This window comes from Chroicocephalus ridibundus, chromosome 8 (genome assembly GCF_963924245.1).
Source record: "Chroicocephalus ridibundus chromosome 8, bChrRid1.1, whole genome shotgun sequence".
In the NCBI taxonomy this organism is placed as follows: Eukaryota; Metazoa; Chordata; class Aves; order Charadriiformes; family Laridae; genus Chroicocephalus; species Chroicocephalus ridibundus.
In genome coordinates this window covers 40,476,175-40,497,645 of record NC_086291.1, presented here as the reverse complement: position 1 = coordinate 40,497,645, position 21,471 = coordinate 40,476,175, and the positions used below count along the sequence as shown (strand labels likewise).

The following is a 21,471-nucleotide window of genomic DNA, read 5'->3' as shown; positions in this document are numbered from 1 at the left end:
AACCTGACCCGTCCCCGGGCTCGGCCGGGCCCTTAAAGCCTCCGCGGGGCGGGCGAGCCCCGCCGCGGCCAGGTCCGACCCGCCGGCCCCGCCATGGGCTCCCTGGGGCGCTGCCTGGCCCGGAGCCTGTTCCGGGGGCAGCCGGGCCCGAGCCTCCCCCCCGGGCCCCGTTGCTACGGCTCCGGTGAGACCCGGCCCCTTCCCCGTCCTGCCCCTGGGGACCCAGTCCCCGTCCCTGTCCTGCTCCTGGCGACCCCAGCTCTGTCCCTCCCCTGGCCCCTTCCCTATCCTGTCCCTGGGGACCTTGTCCCCATCCCTGTCCTGTCCTGTCCTTGAGGACCCTGTCCCCATCCCTGTCCTACCCTCAGTCCCTTCCCCATCCTGCCCCGGGGGACCCTGTCCCTATCCTTGTCCTGCCCCTGGGGACCCTGTCCCCATCTCCGTGCTGCCCTCAGCCCCTTCCCTGTCCAGCGTCCCTGTCCCCATCCTCATCCTGTCCCTTGGGGACCCTTTTCCCATCCCCACACTGCCCTCAGCCCCTTCCTTTTCCTGCTCCTGGGGACCCTCTCCCAACCCCTGTCCTGCTCCTGGGCACCCTGTCGCCATCCTCGTCCTGCCCCTGGGTCCCCATCCTGCCCCCGTGGTGCCCACTGCCCCATCCCCTCCCAGTGCCCCCAGTCCCGCAACGCCCCATCCCTTCACCGCAGGGGCAGCCTGCCCGGCAGCGTGTCCAGCTCGTGGGGTCCCTCACTGCTTCGTGGTGTGGGTCAGTGCCGGGGTCCCATCCCGTATGTCGGGACGGGGCAGAGGCTGGAGCTGGTGGCTCCCCTGGCATCGTCCTGGGGGTCCGGAGGGGTTTGGGGTCCCCAGGGCCGGGATGGGACAACCCCTGTGCCATCCCCAGGGTGGGAGCCATGTGAAGCCTGGCCACATGCAGCAATGCCCAGAAAAGCGGGTGAAATCGGGGTAGGACCCCGAAGCCTGGGGCTGCCAGCAAAACTCCCCGGCCTGGCGTCCTCCCTCCCTCCCTTCCCTCCCTCCCTTCCGTCCTCGTCCTCTTCCTCCGCCGGACGGGACGCGCTGTCCCTCGGGGGACTCCTGTCCCCTCCTGCCAGCGCGGCTGCGGCAGGGCCAGCGGTGGGGGCAAGGGGGATGGTGGCAATGCTGGCCCCTGCCATCCCATGGTGGCACGGGTGACGGTGATGCCAGACCCTGCGGTGCCACAGTCCATGGGTGATGGTAATGCCAGACCCTGCCACGCCATGGGTGACGGCGGTGACGGACCCCCCCCTCCCACGGTGCTGCTCTCCACCAGTGGAGGGCTGTGACTGGGGACCCGCTTTGTGCCCGGCTGCCTGCGGGCAGGGGGAAGCACCCGAGGCCAGGCAGGAGCGATGGCACATGGGGTGGCACCTGCACCCTGGCATCGGGACGCGGCAGTGCGGTGGGCCCGGCCAAAACCAGAGCCACGCTAGGTTAAAGAGTGTTTCCCGGTCACGGACGTGTCCCCAACAGCCATCAGGGCTTTGCAGCGTGTCCCTTGGGCACAGCCTGGCCAGGGGGCCACAGCCCTGGGATGGGGACAGGGATGGGGACAGGGTCACCCCGCAGCAGCCACTGCCCGCTGGGACCGAGCAGCGACTCGTGGTGCCCCTGGCACGGCGTGGGGTCCTGCTGCCGCCACCTGCGCGTGCTGGTGGCCTGTGTGCCATACCCGGAGGTGACAATGGCCCCTTGGTCCCCGCACAGCCCCCCCAGAGCTGCAGGAGAAGACGCTGGTGCTGGTGAAGCCGGACGCGGTGCAGCGGCGGCTGGTGGGGGACGTCATCCAGCGCTTCGAGCGCCGTGGCTTCAAGCTGGTGGCCATGAAGCTGCTTCAGGTACCCGTCCCCCCCACCCAGCTGCCACCCGTCCCCTCTGGGCACCCTGCTCCCGGTGCCACAAAGCCGGTGCAGGAGGGTGCCGGGAGGGGGGTGCCAGCGGAGGGCACCATCGGGGTGTCCCCACTGTCACCCTGCGCTGCCATCAGGCGGACCAGGGCCTCCTGGACAAGCACTACCAGCAGCTGCGGCAGAAGCCCTTCTACCCCGCGCTCCTCACCTACATGACATCGGGGCCAGTGGTGGCCATGGTGAGGGGACGGGACAGGGGGATTGGGGGTCCCGAGGAGATCTAGGGGTCCCAGGGGTGGGAGGAGGGGGGGGTCGAGGGGGCTCAGGCGTCCCCTGTCCCGCAGGTGTGGGAGGGCTACAACGTGGTCAAGTCAACGCGGACCATGGTGGGGGACACGAACTCGGCAGCGGCGGCGGCAGGGACAATCCGGGGGGACTTCAGCATGCACGTCAGCAGGTAGGGGCACGGGCGGGCGGCAGGGGGATACCAGCGGTGGGACCGCTTCCCCCCCACCTCCCCCCAGCTCACGGCACTGTCCCCGTCCCCGTCCCTGCACAGGAACGTGGTCCACGCCAGCGACTCGGTGGAGACGGCCCAGCGGGAGATCGGCTTCTGGTTCCAGCGGGACGAGCTGGTGGCCTGGGAGAGCGGGGACCGGGACTTCACCTACGGGCCATAGGGTGGCCCCCGCTCCACCGGGACCCCCCCACCCCCCCCCATAAACCCCAGTGCTGCCAGTCGTGGTTCCGCTCTCCTCCCTTGGATGCTGCCGGGAAGCGCCGTGGGCCTTGGTGGGGGCACTGGGGTGGTACTGGGGGGCATTGGGAGGGTACTGGGATGTCCCTAGAGGTCATCGGCATGGTACTGGGAAACTGTGGGAGGAACTGGGCTGCCCCTGAGGAGCACTGGGGCAGTACTGGGCAGCTCTGGGAGGCACTGGTCTGTCCCTGGGGGGCTCTGGGGTGGTAATGGGAAGATCTGAGAAGTCGTGAGAGGCACTGGGTTATCCCTGGAGGGCACTTGGGCAGTACTGGGCAGCTATGGAAGGCACTGGTTTGTCCCTGGGCGACTGTGGGTTAGTACTGGGCAGCTCTGGAAGCACTGGGCTGTCCCCACGGGGCACTGGGGTGGCACTGGGCAGCTCTGGGAGGCACTGGTCTGTCCCCGTGGGGCACTGTGGCAGCGCTAGGAAGCTCTGAGTGGCACTGGGAAGCTCTGAGAGGCACTGGGCTGTCCTCGGGGGCACTGGGAGGTTACTGGGGAGCTCTGGGGGGCACCGGTCTGCCCCTGGGGACACTGGGGTGGTACTGGGAAGCCATGGGTGGTACTGGGAACCTCTGGGTGGCACTGGGAAGCTCTGGAGGGCACTGGGCTGTCCCCACGGGGCACTGGGGTGGCACTGGGAAGCTCTTGGGGGGCACTGGGCTGTCCCCTGGGGCACTGGGGTGGCACTGGGAAGCTCTGGGAGGTACTGGGGAGCTCGCGGGGGGGCTGCCCTGTCCCGGCGTGGCGCTGGGATGTCCCCGGCCCGCCGGGGCTGCGCTGCCGCTGTCGCAGCCGTCCGCCGCCGGGGACACTGGGCGGCGCTGTGGGACGCCGCTCGCGCCGCGCGCCGTTGCCAGGCAACCGTCCCGCCGCTGGCGCATGCGCAGTGCAGGCGGCGACGGGCGGGACTACAGCTCCCGGCAGCCTTTGCGGCCGCGCGCTCCCGGCCTGCCCCGCGGCGCCGCCGCGATCCGTCCCGCCGCCGCCACCGCCGCCGCCGGCTGGGTCGCAGGGGTCGCGCCGCGATGGCGGAGCAGGGAGCGGCCTCCCGGCCGCCGCCCGACGTGGACACCGACGACTGCCTCCGCGAGTACCGCCACCTCTTCAGCCCCGACATCCTGGCGTGAGTGCCGGGGCGCTGAGGGCCTCCGCGGCACCGGGAGCAGGGCCGCGGCCTGAGGGGTCGGGGCGGGGTGGGGGGCACGGCCTGCCGTGGCCTGCGCGCTGGTCGCGGCCGGCTGGGCTCTGACTGTCCCTTTGTCCCCCCCAGGGGCCAGGTGGCGTTCATCACCGGCGGCGGCTCGGGCATCGGCTTCCGCATTGCCGAGATCTTCATGAGGTGCGGGGAGCCCGGCGGGGCTGCGGGCTGTGGCGGCGGCAGTGCCCGGGGAGGGCTTGCCCGGCCTCCCTGGGCACCGGTGGGACGGGGCGGGGAGAAGCTTCCCTTCCCTTCCCTTGAGGCGGCTGCGGAAACGGGGCCTAGGAGAGGTGGGGGGCGAAGCCCTACTGAGCCCTCAGGAGAGCTGCGGGCAGGAGCTGCGGGGAGCCCTGCCTGCTGCAGGCGCTGGGGGGTCGTGGGGGTGTGGGAGGCAGCGGCTGGCACTGTCACAGAGCTGGGATAGTTCTCCAGTGCTCTGTGACTCTCCCCCTCGTTAAGTCCTGTAAGCCTGGAGGAGCAGCAGTTCCTCACCTCCAAGGGCGTTGTGCCACCTCCCGCTGTTCACTGGCCGAACTCCCGGTAACCTCCAGGGGTCTGAGGTGACCGTGAGGAGCCGGTGCTGTGCGGTCCTTCTCACCAGCCGCTTCTTTGCAGGCACGGCTGCCGGACGGTCATCGCAAGCAGGAACCTGCAGCGAGTGTCGGAGGTGAGTCTGTGGGCTCCAGCAGGACAGGCAGGCTGAAGGGAGAGCTACAAACGCCTGGAAATCCTTTGCCCCTCTCCTCTGAGTGGAGTTGGGAGTAGTGCAATGGGGGAAATGGCTCACCCATGCTGCCCTGTCTTCTCCCAGCCCCGCGTGCTCCAGCAGCAGCAGGGAGCAGTGGTGGGCAGGGTGGATGTGGGTTTAGGGTGGGCTGCACCCACTGCACCTCAAGGTAGAGCTCAGTTAATCGTGGTGATACCCTCCCCCGCCAGCTTTGGGAGTGTCTGTTCCAGGGATCACGTCGCTTTTTTGTTGATGAGACAAAAAGAAACAAACTGTGGTGGAGGTTTGTCAGCAGGGAAATGGCAGAGCCCAAGGTGAAACGTGAATCTCAGTTTCGAGTAGGGCAAGACCCCCTTGTCTACGGGTTATGTGGGTTGAGGTGGGTGCGCTGAGCCTCAAAATCTCAGTTATATTGCGTCTTGAGACGGAGGGGAGGATGCAGGTCTAGAAAGTGGTGACTGAAGAAGCTGTATTACCTTGTGGATTACCTGGGGAGATCAAACACCCACCCTGCACGTGGCTGATCGCAGTTTCGGTTCTTCACCGTGGCTTGTGCTGCGGTCTCAGGGTGAAAGTGTCTGTGAGAGAGCTTTGTGGTAGCTCTGTGTGGAGTTCACTGAAATATAATAGAGATCAAAATCAGCGCTTGGGAGCGAGCTGGCATGACCCAGCTGCCTCCTGGAGGGGATAGCGCTGTCATTTTGCATTCCCTCGTGCTCGTGTGCCAGAAAACAAGCTTCAAAGCTCAGCAGCTTTTTAGTCCTGAGGGACTGGGGTCTTCTGAGTACACAGGAACTGCTTGCCCCGGCTCTTGATGCTCGGTGTATGCGGGTTCAAAGCTCACCAAAGGGCCTCTTGAGCCCGAGCAGGAGCATTGAATGTCACTGGGTGTTGCGCAGGGTTGCTGCTGAGTTTGGGCGTCCCCTGTGCTTAATTTGCTGGGGAGAGTCATGTTCTTAACGAGCACTTCAGGGGGGTGGTTTGTGGCACAGGATGAGCTGCAGAGCTGGCCCGCTCTGCCTCGTGGGCAGACCCTGGCAACTGCCGCTCTGTGTTTGCTCTTTTGCCTACTGACGTTTTTGGGTTCTAAAGGTTAATTGTGCCTGGGCTCAAGCCAAAAATGCCTTGCTGGGGGTCCAACCTTTGTACTTGCCCTGCGGAGGTGTTGCTCGGGTTGTGCTGTGTGGATGACAGGTGACGGAGATAACTGGGCTTAGTGAGTTGAGGCCTCAGGACCAACCTGGCATTCAACTGGGACACGACAAGGAGCTTCCTCTGGCTGCTCCAGGGCTTTGGCTGCTGGGTGCTGCCGGGCTGAAGCTGGCCGTGTTTAGGCAGGTCTCTCCCGTGCCCGCAGTGTTTGCTGCGTGCTGACAGGAACGTGGCTCCTGCCTGACTTCTTGCTCATCCGTTACGAGGTCTGCGCCTAAGCCTTGCAGAAGGAGAGAGTCTCAGAAAGAATCTCACCTCTCTGTGTGTTTTTTTTTTACAGGCCTCTAAAAAGCTGGTGGCAGCCACAGGCCAGCAGTGTCTGCCTCTGTCCGTAGATGTCAGGCAGCCCCAAACCATTGTGGCAGCGGTGGATGAGGCACTGAAAGAGTTCAAGCGGATCGACATCCTCATTAACGGTGAGCTGTGGGGTGGGCAGGGGGAAGGCTAGGTACAGACTCACTGCCAGGAAGGGCATTTTCCTGCATGGAGGTTGTGTTTGCCTAGTGTCTGCTTTGGCCTGGGAGCATCTGGGCAGCTGCTGAGAGTGCAAAGGGGACAATCCCAGAGGAAGCACAGACCTGTTCTTGATCCATGGCCATCCGATCATCCCTGCTCCCACTGCACAGCACCCTCCTGCCCTCAGGCTGGCTGTGTTGCTGGCCACCCAGAGCCACAAGCTGTTTATCCCCTTATCGGGGCTGTTCCTGTGTGCTCTCCAGTCTGCCCGGAGAGTATTGCTCGTCCCTCTCGCAGAAGTGCCCAGAACCTGCCTTATCTCTCTTGGCACCATTCTGACTGTGCCCCCGGCTGCTGCTTCTTCAGGTGCTGCAGGAAACTTTTTGTGCCCAGCCAGCGCCCTGTCCTTCAACGCCTTCAAGACGGTGATAGATATCGACACCATCGGCACCTTCAACACCTCCAAAGTCCTCTTTGAGAAATATTTCCGGGTAAGTGGAACCGGAGCCAGAGGACTTCATAGAAAGGCTCCTGGTAGGCACGGGGGTAATGTCAAACAAACCAGACTTTGCTCCTGAGGAATTCAGGGAAGTGTGGAGGGCAGAAGGGGTGCACAGCACCCATGTACCCAGGGCTGTGCTGCCGGGCCTCTGCCACCCACCCTGCTCAGATCCAGTCCGTTCCCTCCCAGGGGTGGCAGCCCCTGTGTGGCAACCAGGAATCCTGCCTGTCTGTAGCCCTGGGGCTTTGACTGTTGTGGCACTTTTCCATGCTCTGCCACCTGCCAGGGAAGCAGCTGGGATCTGCTGCTCCTTTTCCAGCTCCTCTATTTTCCCTTGGCCTTTGCTTTTCCCCTCCATCTCCTGGCTGCCCCAGCTCATTGAGTCCGGGTGAGTGGTGCTGCCTCGTTGAAGGCTTAGCAACGCGGAGGTGGCAGTGCCCACAGGTGACTGTCCCTCCTAGCCTAGCTCTCTCGTCCCGCCACTCTCCTGTGTGACTCCTTGTGCTGCTCCCTGTCTAATGCCATGTCTCCTTTCCTTCCCCAGGACCACGGTGGGGTCATCGTTAACATCACGGCAACCCTGAGCTACCGAGGGCAGGCCCTCCAGGTGCATGCTGGTACTGCTAAGGCTGCCATAGGTACCTAAATGCTCCTTGCTGGGGCTCTGCGAGCTGTGTGGGGCCAGTAAGGAAGACAGTTCTTCCCAGATATTGGGATGGGAAGGTGTCCATGGGAGAGGTGAATATGAATCAGTGTGGTTACTACGTGCCTGGGTTTGGGATGAAGCTCTTCTCTCCCCCAGGGCCCTTTGCTCTTGGCCAGGGTCTCCTGTGGCTTTTTGCCCCCTCCCAAAAATTACTGGAATGGCTCTGGTCCCCTTTTCTTATTCCTGTCGTAATCCCTTCCCAGATGCCATGACCCGTCACCTTGCTGTGGAGTGGGGACCCAACAACGTCCGAGTGAACAGCTTGGCGCCGGGCCCCATTACAGGCACCGAGGGCTACCGGCGGCTGGGTAAGGTGACCTGGGGCTTCTGTCTCTGCGTCAGCGGTGGCTTGCTGGTGTCTGTCTGGGAGGGGACTGTGACAGACCACCAGCGCCGGGCAAATCGTGTGATGTGGCTGGGGCTGCTGCTGCTGGGCACGGCTGCCCTGTGACTCAGCTGGCACGTCCCTTTGGGGGAGCAGCCCTTCCCACATCCTTGGTACCTTGCAGGGCACTCATTTTTTGGTCAAGTGGCAGCTCTTTGTGCTCTCTGGTGCCCTGATGTAATGTTCTCCCCCAAAGCTCAGCCTGGCCAGTTGCCTTGCCTGCTGATGTAGCTCTCACGAAGTGCCAGTTCAGCCCCAGAGGCTGAAAGCTCTCCGAGATCGTGTCTTTAACTCACTGTTGCAGGAGAAATCCCACTGCTGGGCTTGAGCTCCCCTCGTTTAACTCTCTTCTCAGGCCTTTGGCCCTGGGCTGTCTGCAGGGCTGCGCCAGGATCTCATTTGGGTTCCCTGGGGCTCTCAGCAAGCCTCGTGCACGTGGCGCTGCAGCGTGTGGGGGGGCAGGCGGTCCCGTGGTCCTTGCTCACTCTTTTCCTCTACCACTCAGGCGGGAGATTTGCCGAGGAAGCAAGCCAGTTCGACATGATCCCCCTCCAGCGTGCAGGAAACAAGACGGAGATTGCCCACAGCACACTCTACCTGGCGAGCTGCCTCTCCTCCTACGTGACGGGCACCACCCTGGTCGTGGATGGCGGGAGCTGGCTGACCTCCGCCAACAATTTTCCTGCCATGCTGGGTATTGCTTCATCCTCTGCTAAACTCTAGGTGACGTGCATTTCCCCCCTCCGTGGGATTACAGCAGGGCTCGTGTCAGAAACCCTGTTGTCCCCTGGTATAGGGGCATGGCTGCCGTGCCGATGGGTATGGCACTACCTTCTTCAGGTGGTCGCCTTGTACAAGTGCCAGGCTCTGCCTGTCCTGAGGCAGCTGTTTTGGGGAGGAGGAGGCAGAGGCTGGGTGTCAGGGTCTCCGGATGAGGGCAGCCGGACCAAATCCCGACTTGGGGGCGCTTTTGTCGTGCCGCTGTCTGCTTTTGGGAAGGTGGAGCAGGGTCACCCCCCCCATGCTGTCGTCAGAGCAGGCACTGAGCAACATGGGGAACATCTCCAAGCCCTCCTAGGAATGATTTGGGAAGGGCAGGAGAACTTGCTGGGTTTTTCCTCTGAGGCTGCGGTTGACGTGGTATCTTTTGTCGTTCCTGCTGGAGGATGCTTGTCTGGACACTTCCGGGTGTCCCCTGAAGCGACGCGATGCCCCTTTTCTGTGCCCCACCAGCAGGATTGGGCACAGAGGGTCCTCACAGCCTCTGCCTCCCCTTTCTTCCTTGCGTGAGTCACTGCAGCGTGGCTTGTGTTGCGGTTCAGCTGCACGCAGGACTCGCGTTGGCTGCGTGCATCTGCGGAGGTGGGAAGGGCCTGGTTACTGGGGCCTGGCGCTTACTGGGAGAGGGGTCTCCTTGATTCCCCTCTCCCCCTGCTTGGGTCCCGCCTGGCAGCCTCGGGGAGCAGGACTGTGTACCCACCTCCCTGCTGTCTTGCAGATTTCTGGGCTGCAGGAGCAAACAAAAATCAATGATGGACAGCCTGGGATTGACCGATGGACAGAAACGTGACCCAACGCTGCTGCTCTGGGACATCTCGGGGTGACGTCTCCCAGGGTCGGAGCCGATAGTTGCTGCCTCTGATCAGCGAGTGGTGGTGACGCTGCCCATCCTGCTGCCGCCTGGGGGAGGGAGCACCGGGGATGCTGGGTGGGGAGCACCCCCATTCCGTGCCTTTCCTTTCTTCTGAGCTGACATGGCTGAGGGCGCAGGGACAGCGCGGGGTGTGCAGGCTGTGGCGTTCGCTGCCCATTTGCGTCTCCCTCCCGGTTGTTCTGGCCGTTCCCAAGTCCCATGGTTATCCGTCCTCTTCCTCAACTCTCCCCCATCTCGGCCTGAGAGCTGCCCAAGACCCCCAGCTCCTTTTTGGGAGAGGGGGGTGAAATTCAGCCTGTCCTGGGTTGAGATCAGGCTTTGTGCTGGGGGCAGCTCTCAGCAGGGGTGGGGGGAACAAGGACCAAACTGTCCCCTGGCAGGGGGAAATGGCCCCAGCCCCTCTGGTGGCTCCTGGATGGAGCAGCGGTCCCCTGAGCAGGTTCAGCTGGGATGTCCCTGTCCCAGGAGCTGAGGTGGAAGCCCACCAGAGGCACCTCTGTTGGAGGTATCTGTTGGGAGCCCAAGGTGTCCGGTTGTCTGTCAGCCCCCTGTCTGTCTGTCACGCCAGTCTCACGCTGTCTCCTCGCTCTGTACAGCCGGGGGTAAATCAAGGGCTGGCTGGAATTCTGTCCTCGCCGAGCTCTGCGCTGGGCTGCTGGAGCTGAACGGGTGCCAGCACCCCGGGGGGGACACACACCCCGCTCGCGTGCAGCCGCCTCCCGCTGCTGACGGCGATTTTTGATTTTTGTGTGTTTTTTTTTTTTTTTTTTTTTAGCCCAAATTCCGCAAAGCTTGTTTTCCTACTTGACTGCATTTCCTACTTGATTGTAGACTTGCCAGGTTTTGCTCCTTCCTCCAGGCCATGAATAAAGCGCTTCCACCCTGAGCTGCACCACTTCTCCTCTGTGAAGATGGGAAACCACTGTTCCCACTAACACAGCCTTGTGTGGCCCCAGTCCCTGGTGGCAGTTGGGCCCTGGCACCTGAGACCTGCAGTGCTTGGGGACCTGCCACCTCCTTGTCCCCAGCTGGCTCTGGGGACATGTTTCCAGCAGATGTTGGGTCCCTCGGCAAAGGTGAGGGGAGGTGCTGAGGGACTCGGTGACACACCGACCCCTTCAGAGGGGATGGGGGTGCAGTGCTTGGACTGGGATCTGGCCATTGTCCTTCGCCCGGGTCTCTCCTGGGATTTGCCCCAGCCACACTATCCCTCTTCCTGGGTACCAGGACAAGTATTTTCTCTGGGACAATCACAGACTGATAGGGGTTGGAAGGGACCACTGGAGATCATCCAATCCAACCCCCTGCCAGAGCAGGGTCACCCAGAGCAGGTGGCACAGGAACGCGTCCAGGTGGGTTTGGAATGTCTCCAGAGACAGACTCCACCACCTCTCTGGGCAGCCTGTGCCAGGGCTCTGCCACCCTCACAGGAAAGAAGTTCCTCCTCATATTTAGGTGGAACTTCCCATGTTCAAGTTTGTGCCCGTTACCCCTTGTCGTGTCCCTGGGCGCCACTGAAAAGGGCCCCGTCCTCCTGACACCCACCCTTTCAGTATTTATAAGCGTTGATAAGATCCCCCCTCAGCTGTCTTTTTTCCAGACTGAAGAGACCCAAATCCCTCAGCCTTTCCTCATAAGAGAGGTGTTCCAGTCCCCTCATCATCTTGGTAGCCCTTTGCTGTCCCCTCTCCAGCAGTTCCCTGTCCTTCTTGAACCGGGGAGCCCAGAACTGGACCCAGCGCTCCAGGTGTGGCCTCCCCAGGGCAGAGCAGAGGGGGAGGATGACCTCCCTCCACCTGCTGGCCACTCTCTTCTTGATGCCCCCCAGGATGCCATTGGCCTTCTTGGCCACCAGGGCCCATTGCTGGCTCATGGGCATCCTGTTGTCCCCCAGGACTCCCAGGTCTCTTTCCACGGAGCTGCTCTCCAGCAGGTCGCCCCCAGCCTGTCCTGGTGCGGGGGGTTATTCCTCCCCAGGTGCAGCACCCTGCACTTGCCCCTCTTGAATTTCATAAGGTTTCTCTCTGCCCAACTCTCCAGCCTGTCCAGGTCTCTCTGGATGGCGGCACGGCCTTCCGGTGTGTCAGCCACCCCCCCAGCTTTGTGTCATCCGCAAGCATGCTGAGGGTGCCCTCTGTTCCTTCATCCAGGTCATTGATGAATACATTGAAGAGGACTGGACCCAGTACTGACCCCTGGGGGACACCACTCGTCACTGACCTCCAAGTAGACTCTGTGCCCCTAATCACGGCCCTCTGAGCTCTGTCTTTCAGCCAGTTTTCATTGCCCCCCACACTGGCCATTCAGAAGGTCTTTGTGTGGTGGTTGGTGGTCCTGGCTGCGGTCTTCTGCTCTCTGACCTCCATCCCTTCTTCTGCCAAGGTCAACATCTTTAACTGCGTTGTGTGTAACCACGACCGAGCGGGTTGGGGACAGTCTGTCCATCCCTGACGGTCATCGCAGATGTGTTCCCTCCCGGATGCTTAGCTTTTGCTGAACCCTTGGCTCAGCCCCGTGGGGGACACAGAGATGCTTCATGGGCTCCAATGGGGACTCTGTGCCATGACCTGCCGTCCTCGGGCTGGGGTGACACGGGGCAGAGGTGGAGGGGAGCAAGGTGAGGTTCTCCTCATCCTCCCTGCAGCAGGGGAAGATGCTGCAGGAGGAGGAGCCCAGGACATGCTGCTGCCAAGCCCACGCTGCTGTGGGCTCGCTGCTGAGCTGGACTCCTGGCCCAGCTGGCGTGGGAGCCACCCCACACAGTGAGGGAGGGAGCCAGGCAAGGTGCGTGGACACCTCCATGGTGGCCAAAGCCTGAGCAGAGGCCGGGGGTGACAGAAGCGAGGAGAGCTCCCGTGCAGGGGCTGGGGGCTGCGCTGGCCCGGTGGCCACCGAGGGAGCAGGGGGAATGTCCTGTGGGACCCACAAACGGGCCGGCTCCCACCCTGGGATGGCTGCAGTGGGAAAAAGGATTCGGAGCACAGGTTTCGGTCCTTCCCAGCACCAGCCTCATTCAGACTTGGGGGGAGGGGGTTATTCCTCCCTCCCACCCAGGGATGCTGCTGAGCTCCGGATTTTGGGGCCGGGGCTCCCCAGCTTCAGGAAAAAGATGCTGTGGGACACGCCGTGCCCCAGCCAGGCTTGTTCTGCCATGTCACACACGTCCATGGCCTGGGCAGCCTGGCGACAAGGGGCCCTGGGCAGGGTCACGGTCGTCGGGGGTGCTCTTGCTCATCAGGGTCGCCGCTAATTAGACCCAGGGGTTGTAATTCTGTCCACTCAGCCAGCTCACGGGTGTCCCTGCGTGTCCTGTGGAGCCGGTGGCTCGATGGCCCGGGCAGCGCCGAGCCCAGCAGGGTGGGCTGAGGGGCAGCAGGGGGTGGCCACCCCCGGGGTGGGGGTGTGAGGGGCAACTGGGGCTGAGTCGGTGTGGTGCTGGGGAGGTGCGGGGCCTGGTGCGTGGTGACCCCCCCGCAGTGGGGTGCGTGGGGCCCGGTTTATGGTGGGCACCTGGTGCATAGTGCCCCCCCCACCCCCAGAGGATGCGCGGCCCTCAGTGTGCTGACTCCCCCGCAGGGGATGCATGGTGCCCCCCCTGCCAGGGGTGCACGGCCCCCGGTGCACGGTGACACCCGCGCCAAGGGGTGCCCGGTGGCCCCCCGGGGAATGCATGGCCCCGGAGCCCGGTGACACCCCCCCCAGGGGATGTACGGTCCCGGAGCACGGTGACAGCCCCCTCGAGGGACGCATGGCCTCCGGTGCACGGTGCCCCGCCCTGGGGGACCCATGGTCCCCGGTACACAGTGTCACCCCGGGGGATGCACGGTGCTCCCCCCCCCGGCGAGGAACCCACGGCCCCGGTGCCCGGTGACCCGCCGGGGGCCGGGGGGGGCGCGGGCGGCACGTGCTCGCGCCGCCGCGTGGCCCTTCCCCGCCCGGCCCCGCCCGGCCCCGCCCCGCGCCGTGCACGAGCCGTGGGCGTGGCGAGGGGGCGTGGCCTCTGCGCGGCACCGCGGCGGGGCGGGGTCGCCCTGGCAGGCGAGTGACGTCAGCGCCCCGGCTACTGCGGCGGGGCGGATCTGGCGGTTCGCCGCGGGCTGCCCCGCAGCGGCGGCAGCGCGGGCGGGCGGGTGGGTTTGTTTCTCGGTGCCGCCGCCTCCCCGCTGCTGCCCCGGCTCCCCGCGGCGAGCACCGCGTCGTCGTCCCCCCGCGCCGGGCGCTCGGACCCGGAGCGGCGAGGCGGGGCTGGGCGGGGCGGCGGGGCCGGCCCCCCGGTGTCAGCGCGGCGGGCGGGGCCGCCGCCGCCACCTCCTCGCACAAAGCCGTGTGTCCGGAGGGCGGGCGGAGCTACCGCTGGCACCGGCATCGCCGCACCCGCTTACCGGTACCGCGATGTGAAGGGGTGATGGCGGCGGGGTATGGCTACCGGGCGGCAGCGGCGGCGGGGCGGGCGGCGGGCGCTGAGCGCCGACGGTGAACATGGAGCCGCGTCCGCCGGCGGCCGAGCCCGAGCCCCCGCTCCCCCGGGGGCCGGGGCCGGGGCTGGAGCTGGAGCCGGGTCTCTGGGCACCTGAGGCTGCCGAGCCTGTCCCGGGGCCACCGCCGTGGTCCCCGCTGGAGGAGGGGGAATGCCCGGCTGCGGAGGGCCCCGCCGAGCCCCTGGCCCGCCGAGAGGAGGAGGAGGAGGAGGAGCCGCGCCTCCGCCCCGTCTTTGACGCCCTGGACCGGGATGGCGACGGCTTCGTGCGGGTGGAGGAGTTCGTCCAGTTCGCCACGGCCTACGGCGCTGAGCAGGTGAGGCCGGGGCCCACCCCGGGGCCCGGTGAGGCCTGCGGGGCCCTGCCAGGCCCAGGGCCTCCCCTCGCGCCTCAGGCCCGGGGCTCGTGTCAGCGGGGCTCCGTGGCCCCCCGGGGAAGGAGCTGTGGGTGTGAGGCGAGGCAGTGGCTCCCTATGGCCGTTGGCGTGACCCAGCAGGGAAGCGCCATGCCAGGCCTTTGGTGGTCCCCAAAGGGACCACCACCGCTGAAGGGGTGATGGCCAAAGGCGGTTTGTGTCAATGGCGGCAGCCACGGGAAAAGCTTTTAACATGGGAAGAGCTTCTCGCGCAGGCACGGGCAGCATCTGCATCGCCAGCATCAGGGTTGACCCGGGTGAAGGGCACTCATGGGCTCTAGGTGGATGCAGGAGGTATGGCTGGAGCTAGGTGAAGCTGGAGCTCGCCTTTTCCTGGTCCCAACCTGCTGGGAACGGAGTGTCTCGGGAGCGCCGCCGGCAGCCCTCGTCCCCTCTCTTTGTTCTCCATCGGTGACACGTTTAGGTTCGGCTGAGCAGCTCCTGTGTGCGAGGGACCACCAGCCACATCCCGGCATCTCCAAGCTGCTCCCTGCCCGCCTCGCTGCCGAGGCTCCCTGCGTGGCCTTGCCGGCACCGCACTGGGCACACAGGAGCTCTCTGCTCACGGGTTTGACAATCCCCAGTGCATTTCTTTTTTTTCCCTCCCTTTCTGCTGCTTTGTGCCACGGTGAGCTTGTGTTTCCTCACAGCAGATCGGATGCGATGTAATTCGAGGCCGCCCGGTCCGACCCAAAATGGAGAGAGCTCTCGCAGCGTGCCAGGGGATGGGAATGAATTTGTTGACGTTCGGTACGTTGGCCTGTGCTGGCGTTGCTGCAAGAAAATAGGTTTATTTTTTAAGGCGGGCAGGTGGTGGTGTGAAGTTTCTACGTGATAGCTGCTTTCATTCTCTAGCTGTGGCTGCTGTGCACGCGTTAAAGTGGCATGACAAAGCAAATCATCGTGTGTGAAGGGGTGTTTTGGTGGAGGAGGGTGGTTTTTGTCTCTGTCCTCGTGGTAAAACCACCTCTTAAAGATAAAATAGAGGCGTTTCTTTTAGAAAACACCTCTGTAAAGTGGAAACGCATAACTTCTTTGTCAGATCTTTGTTGTGGTAAGGGGCACTGTGTGTGCAGACGGCATCGCTAACTGCCTCGTTGCGTGATTAACCAGGTAGCGTCATAGCACGGGGTGGGGGGGGAGTTACAAGATCGTCTCGGCGACACGCTCCCTGCATCTGCTGGGTGAGAGAAGCTTTATTCAGCGTAAAGCCTCTGACTTGCATCTTCCTGCTGCGGTCTGTGCCGCTGCGTCCCCCCCCATTGCCGGCAGCGAAAGCAGAAGCAGAATGTCCACGCAAGTCGCTCCACAGAGGCTCACAGACCCTGAGCGCGATGGCCTGTCACCTTGGGACGCGGTGGGGGCTTTACCAGGGGACCCTTCGCCTTAGCGTGCCTCTCCCCGCGCGTTTAGTAGGGAGCAGCCCCGCTACGTGGGGATTAAGGGCAGGCAGACCGTGTGGGTCCGGCGTTCGTTAGTGCCGGCAGCTTGCACGGCTGAGCCCAGACCTGCCGCTCCAGCCCTGCGCAGTGCCTCGTGCTTTCATTCTGACACGGGAATTGTGCCAGCGCTTCAAAGGTGCGACAATAAGCCCGTAAAGTGCTTTGAGGTCTTGGCCTGAGGAGCGGTTGCGAACTGATGGGGTCTCTCCTACATGAAGCAGGGCTTCCAGGGAGGTTTTGTGCCACTAAAAGCTGTCGGTTGATATGGACCCAGCTTAAAATGTTTGTCTGCCTGGCTGTCCCTATAAAGTTTCTTGTTCCTTCCCACTGAGCGCAGCTACCAGTAATGCCATCCATACTGAAATACGTTATGCTTTTTACATACATTTATCTTCGTCAAGAGCCTTGTGTAGCTAGCTCTTGGCGTGCAGAACAGCTGCGTCTCGGTACAGCAAGTGCCGAACGCGCTGGTGAGGTTGATGTGACAACGGCTGAGCCAACAGGTAATGGGCACCCCAGGGAACGCGGCCAGGTACCTTCCGCAGAGGCATGCGAGAACTGAAAAAGTAATGTTTGCGATGCCTCTGCGTGCAAGAGGATTTATTGCAAACCTTAGAAAAGCAAGGAGGCACACCGAGTGTGAAGGAGGAGGGCTCGGGGCTGGGGTCTGTAAGCTCCCAGCGGGTGTGCAGAGTAATAAAGGGAGGAGCTCTGGGGACGTTTCTTGACTTACTGTGTTTTAAGCAGATGTAACTTGGGCCAAAAAAAATAATAAAGGTGTCTCTTGAAAAATCTTGGATATCCAGCTGAGGTGAAAGTTAAAGGATAGGAGCATCACCAGGGGGGTAAAATGGCGTTGAGGTTATCAAAAGGAAGCTTCAAGATGTAGACGAAGGTTGTACTACAACTGGAACTGGGAAGCTTGCTGGAGAGGTGCCACCAGGGTTTGATGGCTCAGGAAGGTAGCAATGGGCAGGGAGTTAACAAGGAGCAAATTCCAGTCCTCTTACTGTCCCTCTCGCGTAGCAAGAGGAGGAGAAGGAGGGTGTACCTGCTTCCTCCTCTTCTCCCCGTCCTTCCTCCCGGCTCTGCCCACAGGGGTGGATGCGCGGAAGGTGCGCATGGGGTGGTGGTGGAACAAACTGCTAAATTTAAACACAGCAAGTCGTCGCGGCCAGCTGATTCATCTAAGGGCTCGGAGAGGGTTTGGAGGGTTAAGGAAAGCCTGTGTGTGTATAACCACATGGACTGGGGAGCTGGAGAGCAGCAAGTGTTGTCTTTAGTGTTCAGTAAAACACCAGAGGCATTTACGGGCTACTGAGCTCAGTGCTGTCAGATTATTTGGCTGAAACGATTATTAGCTAAATGTCAAAGGAAAGAGACCGCCTGGCATTTATTCCATAAAAATGACACAGTTGTGAATGTTTATTATAATTTTTTTTTTTTTTTTCTTCTCCGCATGCTGAAAACCATGGGTAGAAAAACTGAGGGGTTGGGGCGGTGGTTTGCTTCTTTGTTTTGTTTTCGTGTTGTTTTTTTTTTTTGCTTAAGTAGCTTGGGTTGTTGAAAGACCATCCTGAAGAGCTTCATGGTTGTGGTATTGGCAGTGAAGTGCTGGTACGGACTAGAAGTGATCAAGGCATGGAAATCTAAAGACAGTTTGTTCTTCTCTGAAGTGATAAAAGCGCCTCAGGATTGCAGCTGTCGCCTTCATAGGAAAGGATGATGCTGAGGTCCCAGCAGCTGGGGATGACACCCTGAGATAGGGGTGGCCTTGAGCGGAGAAGATACAGCCATGTGATGGTCCTCCAGCAATCTGTAATGGGTGGCTGTTTGTCAAACACGGGCTATTGTGCTGCTTGAAGAGCTTGCCGGGACCCGTTATGTGCTCTATGAACGCGTAAACAAGATGTGCGTGGGGGGAGAAGGTCTTGAGGATGGCTTGACTTCATGCAAAAACCTCTGGACCACTCACTAGTAGCGTGTGAGGCAGTTTATAAGAGTGTTGCGTTCTTATTGTCTCCTTTCCCTCCCCTTTATCACTGCACTTCACCGGGGACCTGATGCTCCCCCGGAGCTGCTGCGTGTGGAGTCGCAGCGAAAGGGGCTCCCGCGGGCCGGTACCCAAGACTGGAGTCAGGTTGGTTTCGATGGCGAGTTGAGAGGTAGAGGCACACTCGAAGTAACTTTTATGTCACCTTGTAAAGCAAGGCGGGTTCTGTGGGTGATATGGACTCCAAGGCCACTGTACAATATTTTTGAAACAGCAGATACGTAATTTGTCTTGCCTGTTGTGCAGTCGTACCGTGTCTGCCTGACTGCAGTGACGGAGGCTGAGCCTTTTCTCGCTGGATTTGTTGCCAGCTAGAAATGCAGGGTCGCGTCGGGGCGAAGGAGAACTTTGTAAGGCACGAGGAGAAGCTGTCCTGCTGGCACTTTGGGTTGGCTTCTTTCCTTCTTTTTTTGTTTTGATCTAGAAGACAACTGGAGGTGGAAGAGCCTCCTGCACCACATGATCTCGCTGCCTCTGCTCAATTAAGAGAAGTCCCAGAGTTTGTTTAACTGAATTTCAAACGCTCCAAGCTCTACGGCATCTCTGCCCTCCATCCTCTGGTGGAGACCTTCAGCCTTTTCTTTCTTCTTCCCCCCCTCCCCTTGATGCTCAGTTCAAGCTTCACTTCAGTGCACTTTGTTTTGCTTTCTTTAACATTCACGTCCTTCAAATCTCTGTCCTTGTCTACCAGCCTTCCTCTGCCCCCCACATCAGCTATCCTCAACTGAGCTCTCCAGATTCAGCTTCAAACTCTTCCTCGCATGATGGTTCCTGAAGCTTTTTACCAGGCTGATTGTGCTTTTCTGACCTCCCTTTTCTAACGTTTTCAGCTCCTTGCAATGAGGTGCCCTGCCTGAGCCGGGTGCTGCAGAAGAGATCACATTTTGGGGGTAGCAGGTGTCACCCCCGACAGGGGCTGTGGAGAACCGCGCGGAGTTCATTTTTTATCTTTAAACACAACAATCTGCAAGATTTGGCAATTACTTGCTGGAATGAAGCCTGGCTAGTGTCAAACTACAGCTTTTTAGTGGCTCCCACCCTGCTTCTGATGAATCCAGGCTTGCTTTTCCCGCTCACCTCTGATGGATCCCTTGGGAGTCAAGGGACCCTGGCTCAACTGCTCCTTACCTCCGGCGTAGTCCTCTCTTGGAGCTGCTGACATAGCATCCGATCTTGGAAGCCGTCCCCATTCCCCTTTGTCTTCTCCCACTTCCCTGTGAAATCTAATAGTTTGGATCTCTGTCATGAGGAAACCTCAGGTTTTTGGGGTTTTTAATTTTTTTTGAGGGTTCTTGCATCCTTTGAGCTGAGGAAATGCTGGTTTTGCCTACAAAGAGATTTCTGAAAGTATCCTGCATGGATTTGCAGGCCGTGTAAATGTGAGCGCAGCTTAAATTGCCTCCAACTGTGGGTGCTGCTGGTACCTTTCGGAGCTTTTAATTGCTGTTTAACTTGGGTGTCTGCTGTTGAGAGTGGAGCTGGGATTGCGGTGAGGGTGTATAATAGTTTGAGCGTGCCTGTGGACACGCTCACGTGTACGTGTGTGCTGGAAGGAGGAGCAAATCTGAAATATTTTGCTTGCTTTGACCCAGGGCCCAGTTTTTCCACCCTAGAAATTCATGGCAAAGCTGTTCGTTTTGCTGGTTCAGGCGTGAGCCCTTCCTCACCTCAAAAACGGGGCTGGTTTGGCTGGGAGCAGACCGCAGCGCGCCGTCTGCCTCTTCAAAGGGTGTTTTACCATCATTAATAACACATCTGTATTCTGCGGGAGCCTGAAGATGGGAGTTTTTCTTTCTCCCTGTGAGAAGAAAAAGCTTCCAAGCCGACATACTTCATGTAAAGTATTTGGGGTGAGGTGGTTGCTGGTTAAGTGCAAATGGAATTTGCGAAGAGGTTGATTCCTTTGTAAACGTCCCGAAGACTCCAATAAAGAGATGATTTCTGCGCTGCCGGCTTTTTGCTTCTCCTGCTAAGCTTTGGCTTTAAGCCGCTTGACGGCCTCCCTTCTCGGAGCGGCTGGGAAGGGCTGGGAGCGTATCATACCACAAACAGATCTTTTTGGATGATATGCTTCATACTTAGCATTTGCGGCCGTAATCAGATTGACGGCTTATCCTGGCTGGATCGAGTCCGGCAGGACCGTGAATACTCAAAGGCATGGTTTGTCTGCACGGGCTGGGAGGAGGGCGGCGAGGGTAACTTTATCCCAGCTACTAGTTTATTTGAGAAACCTTTTTATTCTTCCTTCTTTTTTTTTTTTGCCCCCCTTCAGATTGAGAACACAGCTGTTGCGGAGCGGGGTGTTGATTTATTTTTACTTACAGATTTTGATAGAAGTTAAGATATGTTCCTCTGGAATTTGAGATCGGTTCTGCGAATAAAGAAGCCTTTTCCCCTCCGCTTCCCAGAAGAAAGAAAAAAGCATCAGTGCCACCTTTGTAGAGCTGGCAAATGCTGTGGGCAAGGAGGCAAGCGTGGTTTTTCCAGGGAAGCGGGGTGTGGAGGCGGCACCCCGTAACCCCCAGCTGTGAGGCCAGTTTGTACTGGGTGAGCGCAGCCAAAGGGTGGGACAGGAGCCCTAGCCAGGGAAAAGGACCTCGTCTAAAGGTTTTCAGTCTTGTGTGGTTTTTGTTTTTTTTTTTTTAATTATTTGTTAAAAATTCTTGCAAGGGCCTTTTCCTGGGGTTGGATTTTTACGCAATAAAAGTTCTTCCAAAGTTTTGCTCGGTGTTTGCCGCATGGTGTGGGGCTGCTCTCTGGGAGAGAGAGGGGGATTCATGAGAGGCTTTCTCCCTTCTCAGGAGCAGGGTATTTTCTAAGGCTGTGACTAATGAAAATTGGATTGGGGTCATCATAATTAACCGACTGGGATATGATACTGCACCACGCCACAAATTGGGCTCTTTCAGAGTCATTTTCACCTGGTATTGCTTATAACAGAACGCTCTCAAAGCATTTCAGAGTCGCATATATCATTATGTAGCTCAATACAGCCAGTAATTGATAGTCATTACAACAGCTGCCTACATAATTTCTCTCAATTTTATTCTTGTTTTGACTTTTGTTTGCCACTTGTTGTCAGACAAGATCCTCTTTGAACTCAGACTCTTCTTTTTCTTTTTTTTTTTTTTTTTTTTGTTTTCCTGGTTTTTGATTTTTGCAAAACAAATGACTTTTCATTAGCTGCAGCCCACGGCTCTGCTTGGGTGGGGTGATGTGCTGGACCACCCTCATCTTCCTGTCTCCACTGGGACCATCGGGCTCCCAACACTAGAAGGCTACTGGGACAGTCCCTGTGAGCAATGGGACGGCGATGGACCAGGGCTTGCTTTTCCCTGTTTCTCCGCCTGGCTCCATCCTTCCAAAAATCCCGCTTGGGTTTGTGGTGTAGGGCACAGGACCGGTTCCTCCATGTGACCCTGGAGGGAGCAACCCCAGCCCTTCCCTCTTCTTGTTTGCTTAAATTCAAACACCCGTGGAAAAGGTGGGGACAATGCTGCTGGACAGGTTCTGCTGACCTTCCCCTTAGAAGCAGCGGTGCTTCTCTGGTGGCACATTCCGTCGGGAGCGCGGCGCAGAAAGCGA

The 21,471-nt window shown here is 60.2% G+C and overlaps 3 protein-coding genes across 5 annotated transcripts in view; all 3 read left to right on the top strand.

Annotated features, from left to right (window-relative positions):
- The first annotated feature begins 25 nt into the window (after positions 1-25).
- Positions 26-2,630, top strand: LOC134519438 (nucleoside diphosphate kinase, mitochondrial). The gene is made up of 5 exons (XM_063343641.1): positions 26-184; positions 1,750-1,880; positions 2,030-2,131; positions 2,237-2,349; positions 2,452-2,630. The coding sequence occupies exons 1-5, from the start codon at positions 94-96 to the stop codon at positions 2,570-2,572; spliced, it is 558 nt and encodes a 185-aa protein (XP_063199711.1). The 5' UTR covers positions 26-93; the 3' UTR covers positions 2,573-2,630.
- Positions 2,631-2,774: 144 nt separating this feature from the next.
- Positions 2,775-10,390, top strand: DECR2 (2,4-dienoyl-CoA reductase 2). Of its 2 annotated transcripts, none has more exons than XM_063343639.1 (9): positions 2,775-3,781; positions 3,929-3,997; positions 4,472-4,523; positions 6,076-6,211; positions 6,618-6,742; positions 7,298-7,391; positions 7,663-7,767; positions 8,350-8,538; positions 9,343-10,390. In XM_063343639.1, the coding sequence occupies exons 1-9, from the start codon at positions 3,411-3,413 to the stop codon at positions 9,375-9,377; spliced, it is 1,176 nt and encodes a 391-aa protein (XP_063199709.1). In that variant the 5' UTR covers positions 2,775-3,410; the 3' UTR covers positions 9,378-10,390. The 2 variants fall into 2 exon arrangements, with proteins under 2 accessions (XP_063199709.1, XP_063199710.1); XM_063343640.1 differs by having other exon boundaries at positions 8,350-8,567.
- Positions 10,391-13,626: 3,236 nt separating this feature from the next.
- RAB11FIP3 (RAB11 family interacting protein 3) overlaps positions 13,627-21,471 on the top strand; it is an 85,093-nt gene continuing 77,248 nt past the window's right edge. For both annotated transcript variants that reach the window (XM_063343613.1, XM_063343612.1), the window contains exon 1: positions 13,627-14,292. In XM_063343613.1, coding sequence (XP_063199683.1) covers positions 13,978-14,292 — 315 coding nt within the window. In that variant the 5' untranslated portion in view covers positions 13,627-13,977. The remainder of the gene's footprint in view (positions 14,293-21,471) is intronic.

What these genes read in the sequence shown, in the direction of transcription:
- LOC134519438 (XM_063343641.1), top strand. Translation starts at nt 94, where the DNA reads ATGGGCTCCCTGGGGCGCTGCCTGGCCCGGAGCCTGTTCCGGGGGCAG. An exon ending in GCCCCGTTGCTACGGCTCCG is followed by an intron (nt 185 to 1,749) that starts GTGAGACCCGGC and finishes GTCCCCGCACAG; the next exon opens with CCCCCCCAGAGCTGCAGGAG. An exon ending in CGGGGCCAGTGGTGGCCATG is followed by an intron (nt 2,132 to 2,236) that starts GTGAGGGGACGG and finishes CCTGTCCCGCAG; the next exon opens with GTGTGGGAGGGCTACAACGT.
- DECR2 (XM_063343639.1), top strand. Translation starts at nt 3,411, where the DNA reads ATGTCCCCGGCCCGCCGGGGCTGCGCTGCCGCTGTCGCAGCCGTCCGC. An exon ending in TTCAGCCCCGACATCCTGGC is followed by an intron (nt 3,782 to 3,928) that starts GTGAGTGCCGGG and finishes TGTCCCCCCCAG; the next exon opens with GGGCCAGGTGGCGTTCATCA. An exon ending in TCTTTGAGAAATATTTCCGG is followed by an intron (nt 6,743 to 7,297) that starts GTAAGTGGAACC and finishes TTCCTTCCCCAG; the next exon opens with GACCACGGTGGGGTCATCGT.